This window comes from Eucyclogobius newberryi, unplaced genomic scaffold (assembly GCF_026437365.1).
Source record: "Eucyclogobius newberryi isolate DKJ021-1_F unplaced genomic scaffold, fEucNew1.0.hap1 SCAF_21, whole genome shotgun sequence".
NCBI lineage: Eukaryota > Metazoa > Chordata > Actinopteri > Gobiiformes > Gobiidae > Eucyclogobius > Eucyclogobius newberryi.
The window spans coordinates 8,693,727-8,716,352 of NW_027315846.1; the positions used below are offsets into that span (position 1 = coordinate 8,693,727).

General features: G+C 37.6%; 1 protein-coding gene across 1 annotated transcript in view; it reads right to left on the bottom strand.

The window, feature by feature from the left end:
* The window catches only part of atr (ATR serine/threonine kinase), a 30,276-nt gene that overhangs the window by 6,921 nt on the left and 729 nt on the right, over positions 1–22,626 (bottom strand). The window contains exons 2-35 of the mRNA XM_072457328.1: positions 22,307–22,398; positions 21,675–21,827; positions 20,441–21,336; positions 19,460–19,581; positions 19,199–19,375; positions 18,942–19,108; positions 18,377–18,529; positions 17,697–17,895; positions 16,400–16,650; positions 15,189–15,385; positions 13,905–14,005; positions 13,351–13,522; positions 12,499–12,654; positions 11,602–11,796; positions 10,550–10,645; positions 10,373–10,462; positions 10,022–10,117; positions 9,798–9,928; positions 8,968–9,111; positions 8,796–8,889; positions 8,269–8,394; positions 7,181–7,387; positions 6,498–6,611; positions 6,303–6,418; positions 5,484–5,604; positions 5,208–5,345; positions 4,439–4,613; positions 3,045–3,211; positions 2,038–2,202; positions 1,868–1,959; positions 1,405–1,496; positions 1,149–1,326; positions 534–713; positions 139–298 (exon numbers count right to left, since the gene is read on the bottom strand). Of these exons, the coding sequence (XP_072313429.1) occupies positions 139–298; positions 534–713; positions 1,149–1,326; positions 1,405–1,496; positions 1,868–1,959; positions 2,038–2,202; positions 3,045–3,211; positions 4,439–4,613; positions 5,208–5,345; positions 5,484–5,604; positions 6,303–6,418; positions 6,498–6,611; positions 7,181–7,387; positions 8,269–8,394; positions 8,796–8,889; positions 8,968–9,111; positions 9,798–9,928; positions 10,022–10,117; positions 10,373–10,462; positions 10,550–10,645; positions 11,602–11,796; positions 12,499–12,654; positions 13,351–13,522; positions 13,905–14,005; positions 15,189–15,385; positions 16,400–16,650; positions 17,697–17,895; positions 18,377–18,529; positions 18,942–19,108; positions 19,199–19,375; positions 19,460–19,581; positions 20,441–21,336; positions 21,675–21,827; positions 22,307–22,398 (5,713 nt within the window). The remainder of the gene's footprint in view (positions 1–138; positions 299–533; positions 714–1,148; positions 1,327–1,404; positions 1,497–1,867; positions 1,960–2,037; positions 2,203–3,044; positions 3,212–4,438; positions 4,614–5,207; positions 5,346–5,483; positions 5,605–6,302; positions 6,419–6,497; positions 6,612–7,180; positions 7,388–8,268; positions 8,395–8,795; positions 8,890–8,967; positions 9,112–9,797; positions 9,929–10,021; positions 10,118–10,372; positions 10,463–10,549; positions 10,646–11,601; positions 11,797–12,498; positions 12,655–13,350; positions 13,523–13,904; positions 14,006–15,188; positions 15,386–16,399; positions 16,651–17,696; positions 17,896–18,376; positions 18,530–18,941; positions 19,109–19,198; positions 19,376–19,459; positions 19,582–20,440; positions 21,337–21,674; positions 21,828–22,306; positions 22,399–22,626) is intronic.

The following is a 22,626-nucleotide window of genomic DNA, read 5'->3' on the forward strand; positions in this document are numbered from 1 at the left end:
GTCCTGTTATAGACCTGGTTTAGATCTGGTGATACTTTAAACGACAAATATTTATGTACAAGGCGGCGACATTTTATCTTCAAAGTACACAGAAATCACTACACAAAGGCAGATTGTCCGTTTTTTGTTATCGTGTACCTTAGAGCCGAGCCACTTTGCCTTTTCAGTGACCAGCTCAGCGAGGTGCGTGTTTTCTGCGTTCAGGAGAGCATTGAATGCCGTCTGGTGCTGTCCTCCTTTTCTGGCGACTCGAGCGCTTTGCAGCCAACACTCTCCAATCAGCTCCTTAGAGGCCGATCTGCAGCGCAAACAAATCAATGTCAATTACTGCTTTTAAGTCTGACTAACAGCGAAATCATTGCAATATCAGAATTATATGTATAACTCAAATGCAATATTTGGAAGGTTCTTGCATCTGACAGTGTTTCTTTGGTTGCAGACGATAAAGTAAAAACATTCAAGTCAAGTCAAAGATGGATTTACTTATTTTGTATTTTATGTATTGCAGTATTTCAAAAAATAAAGTTACTTACGCTGATCTCAGACTAAACAAGGCCCGCCGCAGAGCCAGGATGGGTTCTTTTGCCCTGAAGGAGTTCTGGGTCATCTCGAGTCTCTCGGACCAGTGCAGAGGCAGCTGTGGGTTTTTAGGAGTGGACTTCTGTTTCTGCAGATCAGTGAACGCGTGCTCCAGCTCACTGAGCATGTGCAGCCTACATGAGAAGGTAAACAACATAATCATGATTAATATCACTGAGATAGAGTAAAAGTTAAAGGCTAAATGTTTGTATTCAGTGAGGAGAGCCTTAATGCATTCAGACTAGTTTCAAATTGTGAATTATCTTTGATATTAATATAAAGGAAATAGTAACAAAATATAAATTATATATATTTATAGAACTAAATGTATATAATTTCAAGACACTACACACATTCTGGATCTCGTTTTAAAGGTCCCCCGTACCACAAAAGTTACATAATGCACACTGCACCTTTAATTAAATGAGGATTTTGAGACCTTCAGGCATACCCTTTTATCCAAAAGGAGGTTTTAGGTTTACATGTATGTTTTTCCATTTAATAAACGTTTTTTGCCAACAGCTTTTCTTAAAAACATGTCTATGAGAAGTGATAATAGAATAGCACACCTGATGATGTACTCGTATCCCCTCTGGTACGTCCCGCACTCGTAGCTCGCCGCAGACAGAGGCACAACCTGCTCCTTTCTCACCATCTTCAGTTTCTCATAGAACGTCTCATTGTCCTGTTTATTCGCAGCCAACAACAACTGTCCCAGACGCACTCCCCACGTGCTGGACGGACAGTCTGGAAACAAAAGCATCATTTATGAGGGCAGCAAATTAAGTGAATGGCAAAAAGTACATAAACAACGCTTCAACCAACCGGATTCTAAGTAGTCTTCGAGTAGATCCCATTTCCCCAGCTTCCAGGCAGCCTCTACTCTGTATGTGTTCAGGTCGGATTTCCATTGAGGTCTAAATGTACAGATTTATCAAACAAAACAAATCAAAATGTGTTTATGTAGCACACTTTGTACAAAAAAAAACCTTTATGGACAATAAAAGTACATTGTGAATAGTTAAAGCAACTGCAGTCATTAGTTGTTTTTTTACCAAATACTATGATACTACAACTATTCAAATAATTCTCAATCAATTGTCTTTCTCTAAGACATCGTCAATCTTCTGCTTTCTGCTGTTTTTAAGTCAGATGCCATTCCTGCAGCCACCCTCAACTTTTATTTAGGCTTTTAACTGAAATACAAAGCTTCTAACCTCCCCGATTTAAGGCAAGAACACATTGGCTATATAATAATTACGGTAAACATTACATGACTTCTTTTTACCTGTTTGCCAATACACCATTCACTTGAGTAACAACGGTTGACAGCTGTCCAAGGCCGAGCATCGACGTCATGACGCCGTGGTAGTGACCGATCTAGAACCAAGCAAAACACCGTGTATCATCTCGTTTTGGTGCCGTTTATAACCCGGTGTGCACGGTTTGCGCGTGTACCTGGTCCGACTCGAGCTGTATGGCGCGGTCGTAGCAGGCCGTAGCGTCTCTCAAAAGTCCGATGCTCTCGTGTTCCAGGATCTGCTCTCGCAAAGACGGCTCCTCTCTCCTCAAAGCGTTCACTCCTCTGACGCCGTCCGCTTCGTGCATCGCAGCGTACAGCGTCTGCACAGGACGGGTGAGAACGGAAAATGTTTCATCAATAAGTAATACTTCTGGCATTAATATAAAATAATTTGGGGTAATTTCATGGAAGTCCAAGTACAAACCTAAAATAAAAAAGTACATTAACTTACAGTGCATACAAAGAAAGCTTATGTTTAATTATCTATAGATATTATTTTACGGTAAATGGTTCTAGATCAGGGGTGCCAAACTCATTTCTCAGTTTTAAAAATAAAACAATAAAAACTATATACCCTAGTAATACTTATTTGTAGACACAGGAACATGGACTTCTTTTTTAAAAGCTGAAAGTTAATTCACAAAAAAATTGTTTTAGGGACTTGTAATAAAGCAAAAAATGTCCAGGCGAAATACATATAAAGTCCTATTCATTTTTCATTTTATTTCAGGGTAATTTTTTATCTGTGGGTTTGGAGTAAAAACTGACCCTGATGCTTCCCAGAATGATTGATTTGACTGGAAATAAGTGGGTTACAGCTTTATTTTTATGTACAGCATATTTAGCAGCTTTAGAGTTTCCTTTTATCAAATAGTGGACAAAATGGAATGAATAAATAAAAAGTCCAGTGTAAACATAAGGGGTTATGTTTGTATGCGGGGTTGCATGTTTCACACCCCTGTTAACGCAGCCTGAAAATATATATATATATATATATATATATATATATATATATATATATATATATATATATATATATATATATATATATATATATATATAATAATAATAATAATAATAATAATAATAATAATATTTCTACCAAAATGAGTAATACTTTTATAAAAAATAATTTGTGCCGTTCCCATTTCCCATCAATGACCTGCAGAAAGGTGAGGTGATCTTGCACGTTCTCCTTGTTTTCCAGGATGTAGGCCTCAAAGTGCATGACGGCGCGAGTGTAGGCTTTCGATCTGAGGGAGGCTTTGGCCAAAACGTCCTGAGGGATTCCCTTCAGGAAAGCCACAACGCGCTGGTACTCTCCGCTCTCTGCAACACACAGCACATCGTATTCAAAAATTACTATCATATCACCAGTTATACAGGCTGTTGCATTCATTTATGGAGGTAAATATATTTCACTATTGAGTGAATGGTTCTGTATTTTGTGTATGTCATTCTTGAAGTTAACAATACACCTGAGAATATGTCTTGGAAAGTCTCTTTTGGTATTATAATAACTATATCTTAATAAGCCTTAATAAAAGCACAAACACAGGCTTATTTTATAATGAACAAATAGCTTACTAAGCCTTAATTAAGGGTTTAAGAGGTATTAATTAGAGCCTGATTCTTTCTTTAAAACTATTTACTCATTATGAATTAGGCATTTGTTTATGCTTTGTTACAGCTATTAAAAGTGTAGTTATTATAAAGTGTTACCCTTTATTCATATAAAGTGCATTGTCAGACAGACAAAAATGTTTTATGATTTCATTAATTTATCATTCACTGTCCATAGTGAGGAGTGATACATCTGTAGCCACAGCTGCCCTGAGGCAGGGCCACAGAAGAGTCGCCCCTCTGATATCACCACATTATTTACATACAGTCGGTAAAGGTGAGTGAACAGTCTTCCTCACAGACACATCAGAATACATAAAGTGGAGCTGGGGTTGAACAGAAAACTTTGGGGGGTTTTGGATGAAAGCTTCAACCACTGAACCACTGGCATCCACATTCAGACACTGGAGATTGAAAACATATCAGCATCGTGATATCTGGACTTTTTCATTTCTTCTGGCCTGAAGGCTTTATTTGACAGAACAGCTGAAGTGTGAAATGGGGAGAGAAAGGTTAAGAGTTGGTTAAGAACCACATACTCCTTAAACCACTGCCCCAGAGCAAGCAAAGACCTTTTCTATTTCTAAAGCAAATAGATTATCAATGAAGATAAAAATGGCTGTATGTTTACACAATCGTCATTACAATTTCTATTATTATTATATTCAAACTTTGCTTCAATTTGTTGTCCTTGCTATAGATTTTAAAGGCATTGATTAGCAAAACTAATATTGAATTTCAGGATTTGGGTTTTAGAAAAAAAAAACAACAACACCAGAAGAAACAGATCCAAGGCACTTTCTTCTGTTCAACTCGATCCTGATCCTACGAAGACTTACCACAAGCGATCCAGCAGGTGCTCCCGCTTATCTCCTAAATTAACTAAATCATCCCAACGCAGTGTCAGTGCATGTAGTTAAGCATTCTTCTCACCGTTGTGTTTGGAGTGCTTGGAGTAGAGGACGTGGCGGCTCCACTGTGTGAGGTGAGACATCATGCTGAAGACGGTCTGTGTGCTGAGCTGGGACAGACCCGAGGCGTTCTCCTGATTCAGAACTTCTCCACGGCCATCGCCCTCCATCAGCACTGCCAGCATCTCCTCCGTCACCTGAACAAAAGAGACGTCACAGTAGTTACATTTTCAAACTAAACTGGCTTTTGGGGTTTCATAAAGGTAGTTTATTTTCTTGTTCACGCCTCAAAATGGCTAATTAGAGGATACGTATTTCTTTTAAATCAATAACATAGTGGACCTTTAAAGTGTTTCAGAGCTTGTGTGACAGTTAAATGGTCAAATTGTTGTGCAGTATGAGTGCTAATGTACTACTGCATATACCGGTATAAAGATAAAGTTTGTGTGAAAAGTAGACAAAAAAACACAAGCATTATCTGAAAAGTTGAGAAATTCTCTAAAAACGTTGTACATTTCAGCTCAATTTTACGACAAGGCTTTACTTAGAAAGTCGTTCAGCTGATTAATTGGCTGATGTCGTCTTAGTTGACCAACATTTTTATTAGTCGACTAATTGTTTTACCGGGATAATCGACGCACAAGGCTTTTTTAGATGACTACAGCCCAACAGAAGAGAAACACTGCTTTAACTTGTACAAAAATGCTGTAAATTTGCTTTGTTTAAAACTCCATCCAGATGACCACCTGTGAGTGTTTAAAAGTCTGTGTATTCAAAGCAGGAGTTCTTACCTGCTGTTGCTCGTCGGCGGTGCAGTTGAGCAGCGTGTAGAGCAGGATGTGAGGAAGCAGGTAAATGGTAACCTTGTAATCGTGTTTGACGATGAAACTGCAGCAGGTGAACACCTTTCCGGCCAACTCGTGTCTCACCTAAAACAATAATGATCCGGTAAAAACAAATGCACAGTAGTGAAAGCACGTTTATTTCAAAGCCACATAACTAAGGCAGCCAAGTAAAAAGTAGCGATCGAAATGGACAATTGAGATGATTTTTTAACACCGACAAACCTTGCTGATGAGATATCCTGCCCAAGTGGCCGCCCAGTCTGAGAATTTACTGCCTCTGCTGCTCAAGTAAATGGGCTTCTTGAGTTTGGACCAGTTCACCTCCTTCTGACTGCTCTTATACCTGTGAACACAAAGTAAACATGGAAATACTTTTGTCTTGTACACGTATTACGCACTTAATAATCTCCCACTCTCACCAGCAGTCTGACACTATTGCAAATATTGTTTCACAGAAAACTAAAAATACAAAAATTCTCTCTAAAATGAGCCTTGAAAGCAATTATTATAGTCATGAAATATAGATGTTTAATATTATATAAAAGTAATTGCAAGTTCGGAATATTGACTGCTTAGAAACTTGAAGAAAAGGATCGTGGTCTATGTACATGAAAACATTCATCTAGACATTGATATTGATTATGATATGATGATATTGATATATGTGTGATGCCGATATTGTAACAACTTTAATTAGGGCTGTGCAATTAATCGAGTTTTAATCCAATTCAGCCATGTCTAAATGTCAATGATAAGCGAATTGAGACGTCTGAAGTTTGTGCGGAAATGTTATGAATTAAATTGCAATTATTAAAAGTATTTATAGTCTATTTTTTGTGTTAAATGGCAATTATTACAAGTCGGTGTTGCTTATGTTAATTAAATCAAAACTGACAGCCATTTGTATTATGTTTTTGTTTGAAATAAATCATCATGAATCGGAACTCGAGATTGATCAATATGAGGGACAAAAGTGGTGATTTTTTTTTTTATGCCATATCGCCCAGCTCTAACTCACTAATACGCATAAAGTAGTAATACCTGCTGCTTAGGTGAGGTTCAAGTATTTCCTGCATTTGTTCTGGAAACCTCCTCCACAGTCGTCTTCCCGGGGTGTCTGTGCGCCCCTCGCGACACTCGAAGATGGACAGAAGCTCCTGTCGTACCACAAACGATTCAGCACATTCAGTTTGGAGGCAAATTATTTACGATACTGCGAGGACGGCAGATGTGCACCTGGATGGCATAAGCGGCAGAGTCCTGAGCTCTCACGTTATCAGCATAAGCCAGAAACGTCCGTATGAGTTCAGTGAGCAGGTCGTAGGCAAAGTTAGGGTCGTCCACGCCACTCTGTGAAAAAAATCAAGTTGAAGAATCTTAGGAAAAGCATCGAAATTTAACCTGCTTTCACCAAAGATTTTAAGACGACATACAGGGCTTTTCTCAAGCTTTCAGTGATAAACTATAAACATATGTAGATTATTATTTTACACGTTCATTTCATTCCACTGTTTAAATTTTTTGTCAGGATTAATGAATGCTTGAGCGCTGTTGTTTGTTCGTATTTAAATGTACACACTTTTGTCTGAATAAAATTAAATAAAAACAAACGATTCAATAGGCAGATTATGACTAAAGTTACTTTTTTGTTTTAAAAAATGGCTTTTGAACCCTTCATGTATGACCCAGAGTCTAATTGTTTGAATAACCGCAAGTAAGAACGGAAAAGTTGGAAAAAAATTACTTTCCAAATCGAAGCGACAAAATTAATGTCAATGATGATTTGATATTATTTGTTAAGTGTGTGAAAAGGGTTAACTTGCAAACAAAAATCACAAATACAAGCCTTTATGTAATGTACTTTTGTAGTCTTTGTACATTGTCGCTTGAATGTCCCTTTGGCACGCACAGAAACCTACCACAAAGTTGTTGCGGTCTCCGTAGTTGTGGTTCTGGGACAGGTCCAGTCGTCCAGGGTCCACGGCCCCCAGTTCCCCCAGACACTCCCCGCACAGGAGCCTGGCCTCTGGTGACGAGTCCTGGCAGCCCCTGAGCAGCACCGCCACCAGGCTGGAGATCACCGGCTCCACGGCTTCGCTCGCACACACCTGATGCAGCAGCCACTCCTACAACACGAGAGTTCAGAGTGGTTGTCGCAAATGTAAAATGTGTGAAAGCGAAGCAGGAATTCATCCAGAAAGACTATTTACAGTTACCAGCTTGTTGCTGTCAGTCAATCACAAGAAATACTGCCAATCACCTCTCAAGCCACTCTAGAAATACACTTTTTGTGAACTTTCTCTTTCGACTCCTTCTTTACCACGTTCTGATTCAGCAACCGCATCTACTGCACCGATTTTTCTGTCAATCTCACACTCTAACTTTCCCTCACTCGTGAACAAGACCTCGAGATACTTGAACTCCTCCAATTGAGGCCAATGTAGAAAATTACCTTGTGAGATTTTTCTTTCTACGCATTTACATTTTCTTTTAATTCATTTTCTACCACTTGTTCCCATTATGGGTCGCGGGTGACTGGAGCCTATCCCAGTGAATTTGGGTCTTAAGTAAAAGTAAATGTTATATGTATAGCACCTTTTACATACAGAGGTCACAAAGTGCTTCACAAAAACTGAACAGAATAAAATAATAAAAACACCAAAAACTTACAATGAGCAATACGCTTATAATATATAGTAAAATCAGCCCCTAAAGCAACTGTAATTAAAAGGCCTGACTGAACAAAAAGGTTACACAGGGGCCAGCTCGTCACAGGGAGCGACGGACAAAAAGAAGCTCTTAAAAAAAAATGATATTTATGAAAAAATATGAAAAAAAAATATGAAATATAAAAAAGCAGTGCTATAATGACCGCAAAAGTATTTTTTAAAACGTGGTAAAAACTGTGAACTGAACTATTGTGTCTTCTCTCATTCTTCCCATTTCTTGAGTCACGAGATAGGAATTCTTCATATAAATTAGATGATAAAATGCGTAAAATACAGACCTGTTTGCTGTGCATCATGTTCTTGAGGCTCGTCAGCGCGTGGATCCGGACGTCGACGTTTTCATGTTGAACGGCCCTCATGGAGAGCTGAAGCGCCGCCGCCAAGTCGCTGCGACTGGCTGTGAGCTACACGCAGGAAGATTATACGCAATTTTGAGACATACATTAAAGAAAAAGCATATGTATGATTAATTTAAGTACATAATATCATGTTAGTTACTTTGTACGCGGAACTAGACAAATAGTTCAAATAGGTTTTATTTTGACATTAAGGAAAACTTATACAGCAGCATTATTATATACCACATTTTCCAACATTAAATACCATATATTTCAGCACTTTAATAATAGAAAACATTGTATTAAAAGTGCAAGAATATTTAGAATATTAGAAAGACACAAAATTACGGATTTCTTTTTTTTTTTCTTGCGTGTCAATAATCATTAATCATCGTTATATAGGTTTTTTTCCTCACAATTATCGTAACACTAAAATTTGATATAAACATTTCTCTTTTTGTCCCAACCTTCTTGTAGTCCTGCAGCACCGTGTGGATGTCTTTGAGCTCTGGGTGGTCCGGAAGGAAGTAAATCTCATGCAAATAATCATTGACTTCGTCTCTGTGCAAAAACACATACCTAAAGTTAACAAAAATATACATCAAATGAACAAAAACGTCTCAAACTAAATATTGCTACCTGTTGTCATGTATGAGGAACCGGATGATGGCAGCAGTTTCTTTGGGCTGAATGGGTATGAGAGGTAGAAGAGCGACAATGACGTGACTGAGCAGAGGGCCGAGGTGAGCAGGCTCCACACTTCTCACAAAACCGTCCCAAGTTCTACAAAAACACACACACAATGAATGAGTTTACGGTTATTTGGGGGCAAGAACCTGTTTTCTGTATCAGTGATATGGCATAAAAAGGAACAACCAAAAGGAAAATGCCTACACGTTGAATATGATAAATTGTGTAAGTGACAAGGTTTAATCGGTTTGGTTAAATCTGCCTGGGTTTAATTTACTAGTCAAATTTTCAAAATAAAAGCTTAACAGAAACCAAACCGTGACTGATCAATGCTAATTCAAGCCATAACATGAAACAAGATAATACAAATAAAACCATTATTGTAAGATAAGAACCTTGGTGATATTGCTATATATTTAATTTGTTACTTTTTCGATATAATGTGTAGCCCATCAAAAAAAGATCTGTACCCAAATTCTAATTCATATTCAAACTAGTATAGAAACTAGTTATTCAAGTATTGCTACAGCTTTATTTTATTTGCCACATAAATAGATTTTAATAAAAATTCACATAAATAAGAACAAAGTTGAGCAAAGTTCAGATCTTGAATAAGACCACATGACTATAATTTTGTATTTAAATTTCCACTCTGGGTTCCTCACCCATAGGAGGAGAAGACCAACTGTACCACGCCTTTTTCTTAGTATCAAAATCGACCTTGAATTTGATATTACACTTTGCCCACTTCTGATTAGATGTGTGATATCAATACTGACTGGCAGCAGAGCAAAGGAAAGTCCTCTCTGTAGCGCAGCCCAGTCCTTAGAGTGGTCATCATTTTGACTCGGACGGAACTGATGTGTTTGGTGCCCATCAACTTCATCAGAGCCATCACACTGGTCAGAGCCTGCGCACGAGAGAAAGAGAACACGTAAATCAATAGTCACTGAAGGAAGAATAGCGAATCGACAGCCAATAATTGAAATATGTACAATCTTACCATCTTCTTGCGATCCTTCTCTCCGGCGCTGGAGCTGAGCAGCTGCATGTTGAAGAAAGCCAGAATCCCTAACAGTTTCGGTTGCAAGTAATCAGCCTTTGGGAAACAGTCGGGAACAATGATTAAGGCAAAATAACAACAATAAATATATTTGTAGGGCACAATTCACACACAAAGCAATTCAAAAGTGCTTAACACAACAGGAAAATATGTATTAAAATCATAAAACTGATAAAAAAAAACATAAATAATCATGATAGAATTGACTTTGAAAGATGAGAGTGTAGATAAAATCATTTCAGTCGTATGCACAGCTAGACAATAATCTGATGAAAGTGTGAATACGCCCACCATTCGCTCTGGTGTGGTGATGTCGCGAGGACCTTGATACGGGTCGTCATTGGATGCAAATGACGCTAGAATGGCCAAACCGTTGAAAACCTGTTAAAGAATAAAGATTGGGCACATGTTACACCAAAACAATTTATTTTATTTATTATTGGGACGGCTAATGCTGTGTTTTATGACCTGTTGATAGTGTTCTCCCAGACGAAGCAGCAGTTCATTGTGAAGTCCTTGGAAATCTTGACGTAGGAGAGAGCCCAGTTCAATCTCGGTTTCACTCTAAAACCAAGAGCACGTTAAGTATTAGTTTGAACCATTGTATTTGTCACATATATATTAGCAGAACTCGTTTGATTGGAAACACGGATCTAAACAATGGGTCATAAAGATAAACTGCGAAAAACTGATAAACTTCACGCTTCTGGTAAAACTTCCACTGCTAAAAAGACAACATACAGCTATTTATCAAAGATATGAATTAATCTTGTATTTATCAATGAAACCTGTATTTATCAATGAAACCTGTATTTATCAATGAAACCTGTATTTATCAATGAAACCTGTATTTATCAATGAAATCAATGAAACCTGTATTTATCAATGAAATCAATGAAACCTGTATTTATCAATGAAACCTGTATTTATCAATGAAATCAATGAAACCTGTATTTATCAATGAAATCAATGAAACCTGTATTTATCAATGAAACCTGTATTTATCAATGAAACCTGTATTTATCAATGAAACCTGTATTTATCAAGGAAATCAATGAAACCTGTATTTATCAATGAAACCTGTATTTATCAAGGAAATCAATGAAACCTGTATTTATCAATGAAACCTGTATTTATCAATGAAACCTGTATTTATCAATGAAACCTGTATTTATCAATTAAATCAATGAAACCTGTATTTATCGATGAAACCTGTACTTATCAATGAAATCAATGAAACCTGTATTTATCAATGAAATCAATGAAACTTGTATTTATCAATGAAACCTGAAATTGCTAATTTAGCAGATTTACAGACTATTTTGTTTTTTAAATGTGCACATAGAAACACTTTTTGCATCTGAGGATGGGGAAGAAGTCTGTGCTTTTCTCTGACTGGCTTCAACACGGCAAGAGACTGTTCAGATTGATAAATGCGCTGAACTCGATTCAGAGTGATACAAATATTAACCAGGGTTTGCAAAAGACATGATCAAAACTGAAAACACTTTGACTGGAACCTGTAGATAGTGAAAGGCTCGTTCCAGCTCCTCTTTGGTGCACGAGCAAACCAGATGACTGAAGATGTATTTGAAGTTGTTGATGAGGATCTCTCTCCTGTTTGCCTTCAGCTCATTGGCCAGAGTGCGGATGAGGGCGGAGCCTGTGGAGCTGGCCTTGGCCGCCAGGTACGGAAGCAGCACCTGAAGCGTTCGCTGAGTGAAAACAATAACAGTTAATGCGTTTGTTCTATTGTGTTCTGATGTTGTGATTGGCGCAATTTAAAATTAGCGCAAAATATTGTCTCTTAATATTCAATAAATCTAAAAATACCATTTAAATCTAATACATCTCGATTTTGTAAATACAAGTAAAAATACAAGAATTACTAGAATATTCAATGTGTGCAAATTTTCAGAATTACTTTACTGATCCGAGTGAGAACATATTTTAGTTACATAAATCATAATTTACTGATGATAATGAGTATTAGTCACCAATCCAAATATTATCTATCTATATTATTTATCGTTGCATTAGAAGCGCTGCCACTAACAATTGTTTTAGTATTCGACAAGTCAAATGATCACTTCTGTTGTTGAGTGAGGCTTTTTAAATACATAATGAACCAAACAAAAGTTGAAATATGGTGACTGAAGGCTTCTAGACAGATCATATTTACAAATATAGTGTATAATTAATTAAAATAAAAAAAAATGTTTATTCCGTTTTGACAGTTTGATTTAATAATGCCAAAGTCTTTGTTATAAAAAGGGCATTTCGTATTTGGTTTAGAGTCTGTATCGTCCAGTTAACAATTACAATGGTCAAAATACAGCTATGATTATTTTTTCTAGTGGACAAGTCACGATTAGTCAATCAATTACTGTTGCCCTGCAATTAGACCCAATGCTTACAGTGAGAAAGCGGTGGAGGTCGGGAAAGTCAAAAGCGTGAGCAATTTGAGCCAGGATGTCCAGGGCCAGCTCTCTCTGATTGGCCGATTCACTGCTTTGATCTGGAGTGCTCCGTAACGCTGAGGCGTGGCGCGAGTGCAGCGACTCCACCAGGAACTACGCAGGAAGAATGGAACAGAGCCTTTTAAAGTTTGTAAAAAATGTTTGTAAAATTCCTGATTAGAGGCAAAAGTGAAGTGTAACATAAAGTGACTTCAACGGAGAACTTTCTTTAACTGGGATTAGCCACAGAATATCACAGAGTATGAAACATCAAGGTGGTTTTGGAAAATGTGAACAACTCAGATCCATGTAAGTGCAATCAGAGCCTGGTTTGACAATATTTACAATTGTATTTTACAGTATTTTTGTATTTAATAGGAGATTATGAAAGACACTTAGCATTTTTTATGAAAGCAAAAAAAACATTTTACTAGACAAATACCTCAATAGTTTTTCATTTTACCTACAGATATACTACATACTTTATCACAAATTATACTTTTTCTGAAGCTCAAATGTAATTTTTAACCCTCAATCTATAAAAGAAAAGCAAGCTACCTGAAATTTCTACCCTGGAAATTGTTTGAAATAGTCGCTTTTTTGTTCTAAACACTTAAAATCATTAATATTTAGATCTGATGCCAGTCAACGAGTAAAAATGTGTTATAATCTACTCCATTTTGCCTCTATTCTGACAACAGAGCATTTTAAAGGGTCTATATATGTACAGTATGGAAACAAAACTGTGTTACATTATAGAGTAAAACATGTACAACATTAGATCAGTTACTGTTACTCATCAGACTTGACCTGGCAGATGGGGTTCTTGTATTGGCTGAACAGCGTCTGAAGCTTGAGTCCTTTTGCAGAAGCCAGAGCTCTGATCTGAGTGTACGCCGCCACAGACACGGGAGACGACTTGGACAACAGACAGTGAAGCAGCCGCAGCAGCGAGAACGACACCAAACTTCCCAGGGACGCTCTGAAAAGGACGGCAAACAATTCAACGTTTTCGAAGTTAGATAGCTTAGCAAGAACCACATTAGCGTCCAAATAATGAGTCGATATTCCTCCTGAAGTCTTCAAAATGCATTACATACATTTTACACAGACACACCCAATTACAAAACATGAAAATGAAATAAATAAATGAAAAGAAAACTGTTTGTTTGTTTGTATATAGTAGTTTGATGTCATTTTATTCCGCAAAATGTTTACAATTCACTGTTTTTGTTTAGTTTAAGTTGGTGAATATGCACTGCACGAGTAATAAATAGGTGCAATAATCTGGCGCCATGTATAAAACGTCCTTTTTTAAAATCTCGTAGAAACGGAAAACAAGACAAAACAAATCATTACTGTACCGGCCAATTTCTCCAGTGGTAAGTATGAGTGTGTTGCGCAGATCGTCGTCTCGTTTTAACTTGGCGTTGTTGAAACCTTCCTTAAGATGAGTCACCAGGAGCTGGACAAATCCCACAGACACAATCCTTAATGACAAAGTATCCATATACACACTGTCCTAATGATTTAGATGGAAATATCCAGTCGAAGGGAAGCAATTTAATGCATTCATCAAGTTATGTGAATGGAGAAGCGTTTGCACACTTGAAAAAACATTTTCACCACCGTGAAAAACCAATGCAAAAATGAAAAATATATCCCGTGTGCAAATATATCGTTGTTTAAAATGTGTAAGAGAAAGTGATTGTCTACAGCATTCTACAACCACAAATCAGAAAAACAACAGTAACTTACATGTGTTCTTGCGTTGCACTGCTTCTGTATGATTGAACGGTTAAAGGTGTGGCTTTAAAAACATTTGAACACGTATTCTTAATCCTGTAATTGAGCCACTGAGTCTGTGCACTCGTTAACTTTCCTGGGGCTCAGGCATAGAATGTTGCACAGCGTGGCATTAAAGTCACAGATCAGATCTGCTCACACAAATGGTCCCCGGACATTCCACATTCCTACATTTGTATCTTTTTGGAAGATAGTGGTTTGTACATTAAGTTAAATAGTTTTGATATCCAGGTGCCTGGCCTGGATGGTTGCTTTATCTGCACAGTCCTGGCCTGGATAGAAGAAATTATATTGTGTGTTACTCTGGAAAAGCTGACTTCTTTTGTCAGGGGTAAAGCACAAGAATTTGAAGAGGTTTGGACACTTGTAACGGACTTTCTCAAACAACAATAATAATGTGACTGTGTAGCATTCCAGAGTGTGAGAAAAAGTATTTACTTTGTCTTGGCGCTGCTGTTTATTTGTAAGAACGGTATTTAACTTATTTTGATGTATTATTATTTTATGCATTTATTTGTATTTATTATTTTACTTATTTTTTACTTAAACTTTAGTTTGAAGGAAATAATTGTACATTTTGCTGTACTGTGATGTTATTTTTCTCTATTGAAAACTAATAAAACATTGTTGAGAATGTGTTTTTTTCTGCAATGAGTAATTGACCATCTGACCATACTGTTGAACATTACAGGCAAAGCAATAACATTTCCATGGAGACAAGCCACTGGAAAGGTTACATTCTGCACTTTTAATGACTTGACATTTGGGAATAAAATAAGTAGTGAAGTAGATGTCATCAATAGTCATTACATTAAATGTTCTAATACTTCTACATAACTTACTTCACTTAGAGAGTTCTGCTCAGAGGCCTGTCCATTCTCCATCAACAGGAAGCGCACCGATTGGCCAAAACAGGCTCTGACCGCGGTATCAGAGTCTTCTATCAGACCAATCAGAGCGCAGGACACGGCCCTCGAGTCCCTGTCTCCACTGGACAGACTCACGTGCTGACACAGGTGTGGGAGGGCTTCCAGAAAGGCTAAAAGACAACATAATAAGATATATCAGCACACTTTTTACATCAAGAAACATCTACTCATAAATATTTGGCTTTGTAAGTACCACCAGGTCTAAACAAGGTCTATAATAGGACTGAAGATGAACCAGGTCTAAAAAAATAACATAACTGAAGTAGCAACCAACCCAAAAGCGGATTAAAACATGAGTAAAGTTAAATTTAAATACTAGGACTACTTTTTTTTTACAGCTTTACATCCATAATATAGAATTAGACCAGTGGTTAGTAAACTAGGGGATCAGAGAGAAACAGAGTATTCTAAATCAGTAACATGTATCATATTGCTCTCTTTGGACCTGGTTTAGCACAGGTTTTTCCTGAAGTGAAAAACTACCTAGGTAAAACTCTTTTTTAGTCAGTTTGCTCTTTCAATCTTTTAAATGGAAACAATGTCCAATCTGCACCTAACGATAATTTATTATATCTTTTAATCCACTCGCATCAATAGTTTTGTATGAGGCATAGTCATTTCAAAGGGTGTTTTCTAAAACAATATATATATTTCTGGAAATAAGGATCACCCCTTAAAGTAGCACCTACACACACTAAACTTTAGTACATAACAAGATTTTGACAGACCATACAGAAGGATTTATTGATATCTAATGCCAAGCCAGAGCAATTCATCCCCAAATAACGTTATGGGGCCAATTTTTAGTAAGATCTTATATACCTGTACTCAAATACTAAATAAGATATCGAAATTGCCCTATGTAAATTTTTTTGTATCTAAAATGCCAACAGTCTGATGCAAGCATGTCCCAAATATGTGCAAGTTTGGCCATTTTAACAGTTTTGTTTTTTTTTAATATGAAAAAAAAATAACAAAAATGTGTTTCTTACATTTATGTCAGTAAATGACAGAATGCGTTTCAAACTGATATAGAATTCAAGACATTTTCCTATTCACCTGTGAAGACCACTGCTGAGCCAAAAAGAAGAATCGAGTGAAAAATAGTAAGTAAGTCGTCGTACCCAGTTTGACACTGCTCGGAGCTTGTCGTTGGAGGAGAGGCAGAAACGGTCGGACAAAAGACGCCTTCAGAAACGCTGAAGCCGTGTTTTCTTTATGTCTGGTTGCGAGGCAAAGTCGATGGCAGGCGATGGAAGGAGACTCCACGTTTGTGTCGCTCAGTTCAGACACTTCAGACTGAATGCAGCTCAGATGACCAACGATCCTGGACAGCTCCTGCTTCACTTGAACTGAACTGTCCTCCAACCTGAGACTAGAAAAACATGGCTCTTATCAAATACACACTCATAATATATTGTTAATCCTTAATCATAATGAATTAGGTCAAATTAGAATCATAATGACTCAATAATTAAGTTATTTTGATTCAGAATATTACAAAAAAGTAAACCTAAATGTGAAGTGCTTTTTCTCCAGTTGTTTTTGTCACAATAACTTTGACTTTATCATTCAGAAAGTTTGATTTATTGAAATGTCACTGCTGTTTGGTCATGGCGTCACCGTGGTAACCGTGAATAATCGTTTAATTGTGACGTTTCTTCCCACAATAATCGTAACACTAAAATGTGCGACAAACCTAAATCTGACCACCAACAACAAGCGACTAACAAGCGACTGTCTCGAAAATGACTTCATTACAAAAGGATAAATTAGGCAGTAAGTACTTTATCTAGAGACGTACGATACAGTTACTGGTTTCAGGTATTGGCCCTGATCCGTATTGGTTGTATCAGAATATCCATTTGATGATTTGTGCCAATCAATTCATTACATTTAATTCAATTGCATTCAAATTACCGTATTTTTTCATAGTTTTGGCCGGGGTGCGACTTATACTTATATTTATACTTATACTTATATTTATACTCCGGGGCGACTTTTATGTAATATTATTTGTTATTTTCACACTAGCAACCGCATTTCATACTCCAGTGCAACTTATATATGTTTTTTTCTTTTTTTGGCTGGTGAGATTTATATTCTGGAAAATACGGTATGTATTATTTACTCAGAATATTGAGTCGATTCAAAATAATTCTCTGCATATCAATGATGTTATTTTTCTTTAAACAGAAATACAGGTTTTGGCATTGATATTAGAACTGAAAAACTTGGATAAATCAATTTAGAATTTTGTCCAGATTTTATTAGTTAAACGCATTTTAACGAATTGAGAGGAAGCGTTGGGTTGATTGAACAGTTGATGGTGAAGTAGAGGATGGTTCTTATAAAAAGGTGGTAAAATACACACTGTGCATTTGTCAGGTAGTTATAATGTTATAAATAGAAGTTACATACAGTAATGTAGACGTGATGAGGCCGTAATGAGTTCTTCCCAGGTGATGGAGTAACAATGGAAAGGCCCCGACAGCGGCCGCTCTCACGGAATCCTCTGGACTTGTCAGTGCATTTGTAAACACCAGCGCTCGCCACGATTCGCACACGCCCTGACGGAGGACGGCCAGCAGAGAAATGCAGTCTATTTGCACCTCGGGACCTAAAAAGATATTTAAAAAATGAGTAAGAACAACAAGTCAAAAGTGTTTACCTCACAGTATCAAATTGAGCAGGACAATAAATGTAAATAAATTGTGTTCAAGTATTGCACAAAACGTGAACGGATCATAAAAGTAACCACAAAAGTGCAGAAATATCACTTTATTTCCATTGTTTTTGGAAGATTACCGGTAGTCTGCACATTACACTTAAAATTTTCTTCAGCTCTTTTTGCTGTCATTTTTAGTTGTTTTAATTATAGTCAATAAACTCAATAATCTAATGTTTGTGCATATTTACAGAACAACATTGACGATATTTTTCCATTTTTCAGTATTTCTCCCACCTCTAGTTTAAAAAAAAGGGTAAATATAGACAATGAGACAATTAATTCAACAAAAATGTAAATAATTATGGTCTAAGCTGAAAAGTTCTAATATCCCATGTATATCTTCATGTTTTGGTACATTTGAGGAACTTACTGTAACAAAAGGTGAGTCTTTGTGCTAAACCAGTGAGCCAGGACGGGAAAGCTGAAGTCCTGAACACAGAAACAGATTTGTTCTCCATCACCCAGGGCAGAGACAGCAGGGCACAAACTCTGCGCTGAAGCCCGTCTTCACTGGGGCCGTTCACTGCGAGTAGAAAAGCAAAAGCCAACACATGTTAAAGAGGCCAATACCAAGTAAGTAATCTAGGATGCACAATGTGTTGATGGATAACGTTAAAAAACAAGCAGCGTTTCAGTAATAATCATGAAACAGCCACTTTCTTTGACTATTTTTGTGTTAAATGGCAGTGATTGAAAGTCTGTATTGTTTACGTTCATGAAGAAGCAATTGCACTTCTTTTAGATAAGACAAAATAAAATCAAAGTTTCAAAAAATGAAGATAGGTCAATGGAGAAACTAACCGCAATACATTTTCTGTCCTACGATTTTGTCCTATATATTTGTCAGTCCTACACAATACTGCATCTTTTTATTCTATTTCTAAATGATTTTTATTGATGGAGTAATTGATTGACCAAAAAAAGGACACACTCACTTGTCAGGAAGATGACAGAATCCAGGATACTAACGGTAGACTGAAGCACGGACTGATAGTTGTTCTGGTTCTCGACAGGTTTCCCGCCTCCATCTAAAACAGACTTACAGGTGTTCAGAGCTCTGCCAAGCGTCTCCGTGGACAACCAGAGGAGCGGCGCTGCTGAGCTGGAGAGGGATCAACACAAGGACAAAGCCATTTCCGATTAACACGCTATTAAGTTCAGAAGTGTGGTGGTTATATTTAAATATTTAAACCTCGTGGGGGAGGAACAAAGTGTGGCTAAATGGAGGATGAGCGCCAGGCCCTTGATGGCGGGGAGGATTTCTGGATTTTCAGCGCTGTGAGAGTTCGAATTCACAAAGTTGAGCAGCTCCTCCAGACGACCGCTGACGACAGCCCAAACTTCACTGCGAACGCGCATATCTATCTCGCTGTGAAGAAACAAACCAACCAAATCATTCTAGTGGCATGATAAATGTTTACGTGAATAATGCAGTAAGTTTTGATGCATTTACGTTTTTGCCGTGACAGTTTTGGTTGATTTTAATCTTTTAGCAGGCGGCTCCACAACTTGCAACTTCTGCATCACAACCGCGGTCTCAGCTTTGAGGGAAGCTTTGAGGAAACCCTCGGCACACTGAAAAATACAGGGGACACATGAGTAAACATTGAGTTTGAACAGAAATGAAAGGGAATAGCAGGGCTGTATCCGTCACATTTTCAGGAGTGGGTAAAATTGGTACACATTTGCAACAACTTTTTTGAGAGTCACTAATCAATTTTATTATGACTCTTGTAAAGTTGTAGACATTTTCATAGCCTCCAGAGTTAATTAATGCCAACTGCCACCAGTCACTGTTATTGGTTAAATCTGCCTGTTATTTATGATTTAAAGGACACATATTATGCATTATTTGTATTATTATCGGCCTTTAAACATGCTGTTGAATTTTGCTTTGGTATTTCATGTTTTAAAACATAAAGAATTGGTCTACAAAAACACAAACATTACTTCATATCAGTCAAGCCTTTCCCACATCAGGAATGGTGTTAGACGTCCATCTATTGGCAGTAGAGAGAATAACAATGGGGAGATAAGACAAAACTAGCGTTCCCCGACATGCTAATGCAAGCATGAAGTTGTAATTAATGTGATTTGACGACAGAAATGCTCCGAACGAGTCTGCCAATGATTTATGGATTAAAGAGCAGTGCAAGAGATTTAGGAGCTCTACATATGACGTCACAAAACTGGAAAACGGGTTTTCTGAGGCTCAGAGGGACAAGACTTACTTAACAGCATGAATGAAGCTAAATACTACTCCAGGTATGTTTTTGATGAGAGAACAATCTTACAACACGGTTAAATTTTACATAATATATGTAACAGCCAACCAACAGGGGGAGTGGGAGGGGAAAAGTAGATGTCTGTGTTATAGCAAAGAGCTGCATTAACTCCAAAATAAAACTATTGACCTAAAAATAAACAAACATACTTCAGCTTGTTTCCCGTTTCCGACCGTTTGTGCCAAAGTCTTGCAAACTTCCGTGACCCTTTGTCTCCGAAGCGATGCAGCGTTTTCATAAACCAGAGCATCAGAGAGCAAGAACCTAAAAATATGGCAGATCGTTTCTTGAACTTCCACCCCCAGTTTGTTCTGCGTGGTCCCAATGGCACAGACAGACTCGAACAGCTGCGAGAGGTAAATGGGCTCAAAGTCTGTGATGCTTGGCGACTGAAAGATGCATTGAGTCAATTTCAGCAGCTCTCCTTCATAAAGCTTTTCCGTTTCGACATCGGACGAGAGCGGGTCCCTGTGCGTTTCCAACAAATCCGAAAACGCCATGAAGAAACTGTGACATTGCAATTCGGGAAAATCTTCAATCTCAACCAGTTCTCTCAACATTGCCATAGAGTGCTTCGTCATTCGAATCGTCCCGTTTGATAAAAAGGAGCACGCAGATTCCCAGGCAATACTTAAGTCACGTGGCGAGACAACACCCCGGAGTGAATCTGTTATGATTTTAATTGTGACTACAGTGAGCGACTCCAACGATGCCGGATTCGACAGCGCAAGAGGTGAAGGAGTGAGGTACGAAGAGGCGCAAGAGATATTCAAGTTTTCAAGCGTTACTGGCCACTGGCAGCGAGAGTGGACTCCCAAAATGTTCCCCTGTCCCGCGAGAGTCAGAAGGTGGTCGTGGACAATGTTGCTGAGGTTGTGGAGCAAAGAAATTAGTTCTTTGGTGAGGTGGCTGTAAATGAGCGGTGCCCGGACTCGTAAAGTGTGCAGCAAAAGGCTCAGGACGTCACAGATCCTGTCGTGGATGACCTCACAGTCCGGAGACGCAGCAACACGCAGCATTCGAACCAGCACCCACTTACTGAAGTCTATAGGGAGACAAAACAGTTCACAAAGAAGAAAGTGTAAAAGTAGGGCCGTCAACAACAATTGTTTTAGTAGTGAAATAGTCAAACCATTATGTCTATTGTACATACATACATGCATACATTCTAAAATTGTAATAGGCCACAAGAAGATGCATTTCATGTATGCGCAATTTCAAAGTTCTGTGAGCATGTCTCCAGATCACATATCAAACTCATTTTCTTTTAGAGAGTGATTTATTACAGAATTCCTTAATCCACATTGTATAATTGTGTTATTGACTCTTGTGTGCTTTTAATAAAAGTACACTAAATATTAATGAACAACTGCATAGCTCTACCAGTGCTGCTCTGGGTGGCTTCTGGGTAGTCGGCGGGCTGGCAGGCGGGATTGGCAAACATGAGGGACGAGGATTTGATGATATGTTGAACAAAGTGTAGCAGCATCACACAGGCTGGCTCCGAACTGGACTTTTTACTGAGTCCCAGTGCAACTGAAACAAAAGAACCAAAAACTAGGATTGAAGTCTTATTATTTCACCACTCTGTAGTTTTAATATATTACAAAAGTAGGGCAGAGTTAGATTATATAAATAATGCAATCACAAGACAGTGACAAAAACATTTGGAAAATAAAATTACATTGCATAATATACAATTAAGTTAGACACATGTCCAATTTACTCCTAGTCTAGTCCAGTTTCACTTTCATGTAGTAATCCCACTTTAGCCCCAACCGATGTGATGTGCAACTGTGAATGCATCCTTGGATTTATGCAAAAGGGCTGAATTAGACTGAATTATATAATACTAAATCAATATACTAAATCAATCTACAAAAAAATATGGAATATAATGATGCATATAAATTACTGTCAAAGGATATTGGCAATACCACAGAGAAGACAATTAACACCTTTTTATTTGGGACTAAATATATCTATTTCGTGAATGTATCATTTGAAAGACTCACCGACGTCCACATCGGTCAGGATCCTGTCAATGAACTGGCAGAGGATTTGACGAGGCTTTTGCACAGCCTGCTCGTACCCTGCTGCACTGGCACTGCAAATAATGTAAATCAAGCATCTACTTTAAACAAAGGTTTTCAAAATAATATAGTTTTTATTACTTTTATATTGAAATGTTTGTACAAAAAAAGACAAAAAAACATTCTAAATCAAAACGAGTCAACTGAAGGCAAAAATTAAGTGGAACATAATGTGATTACAATTGAGACATTGGGATTAGCCTCAAAATATTATAAAATATGAAAAATGAATATGGTTCAGA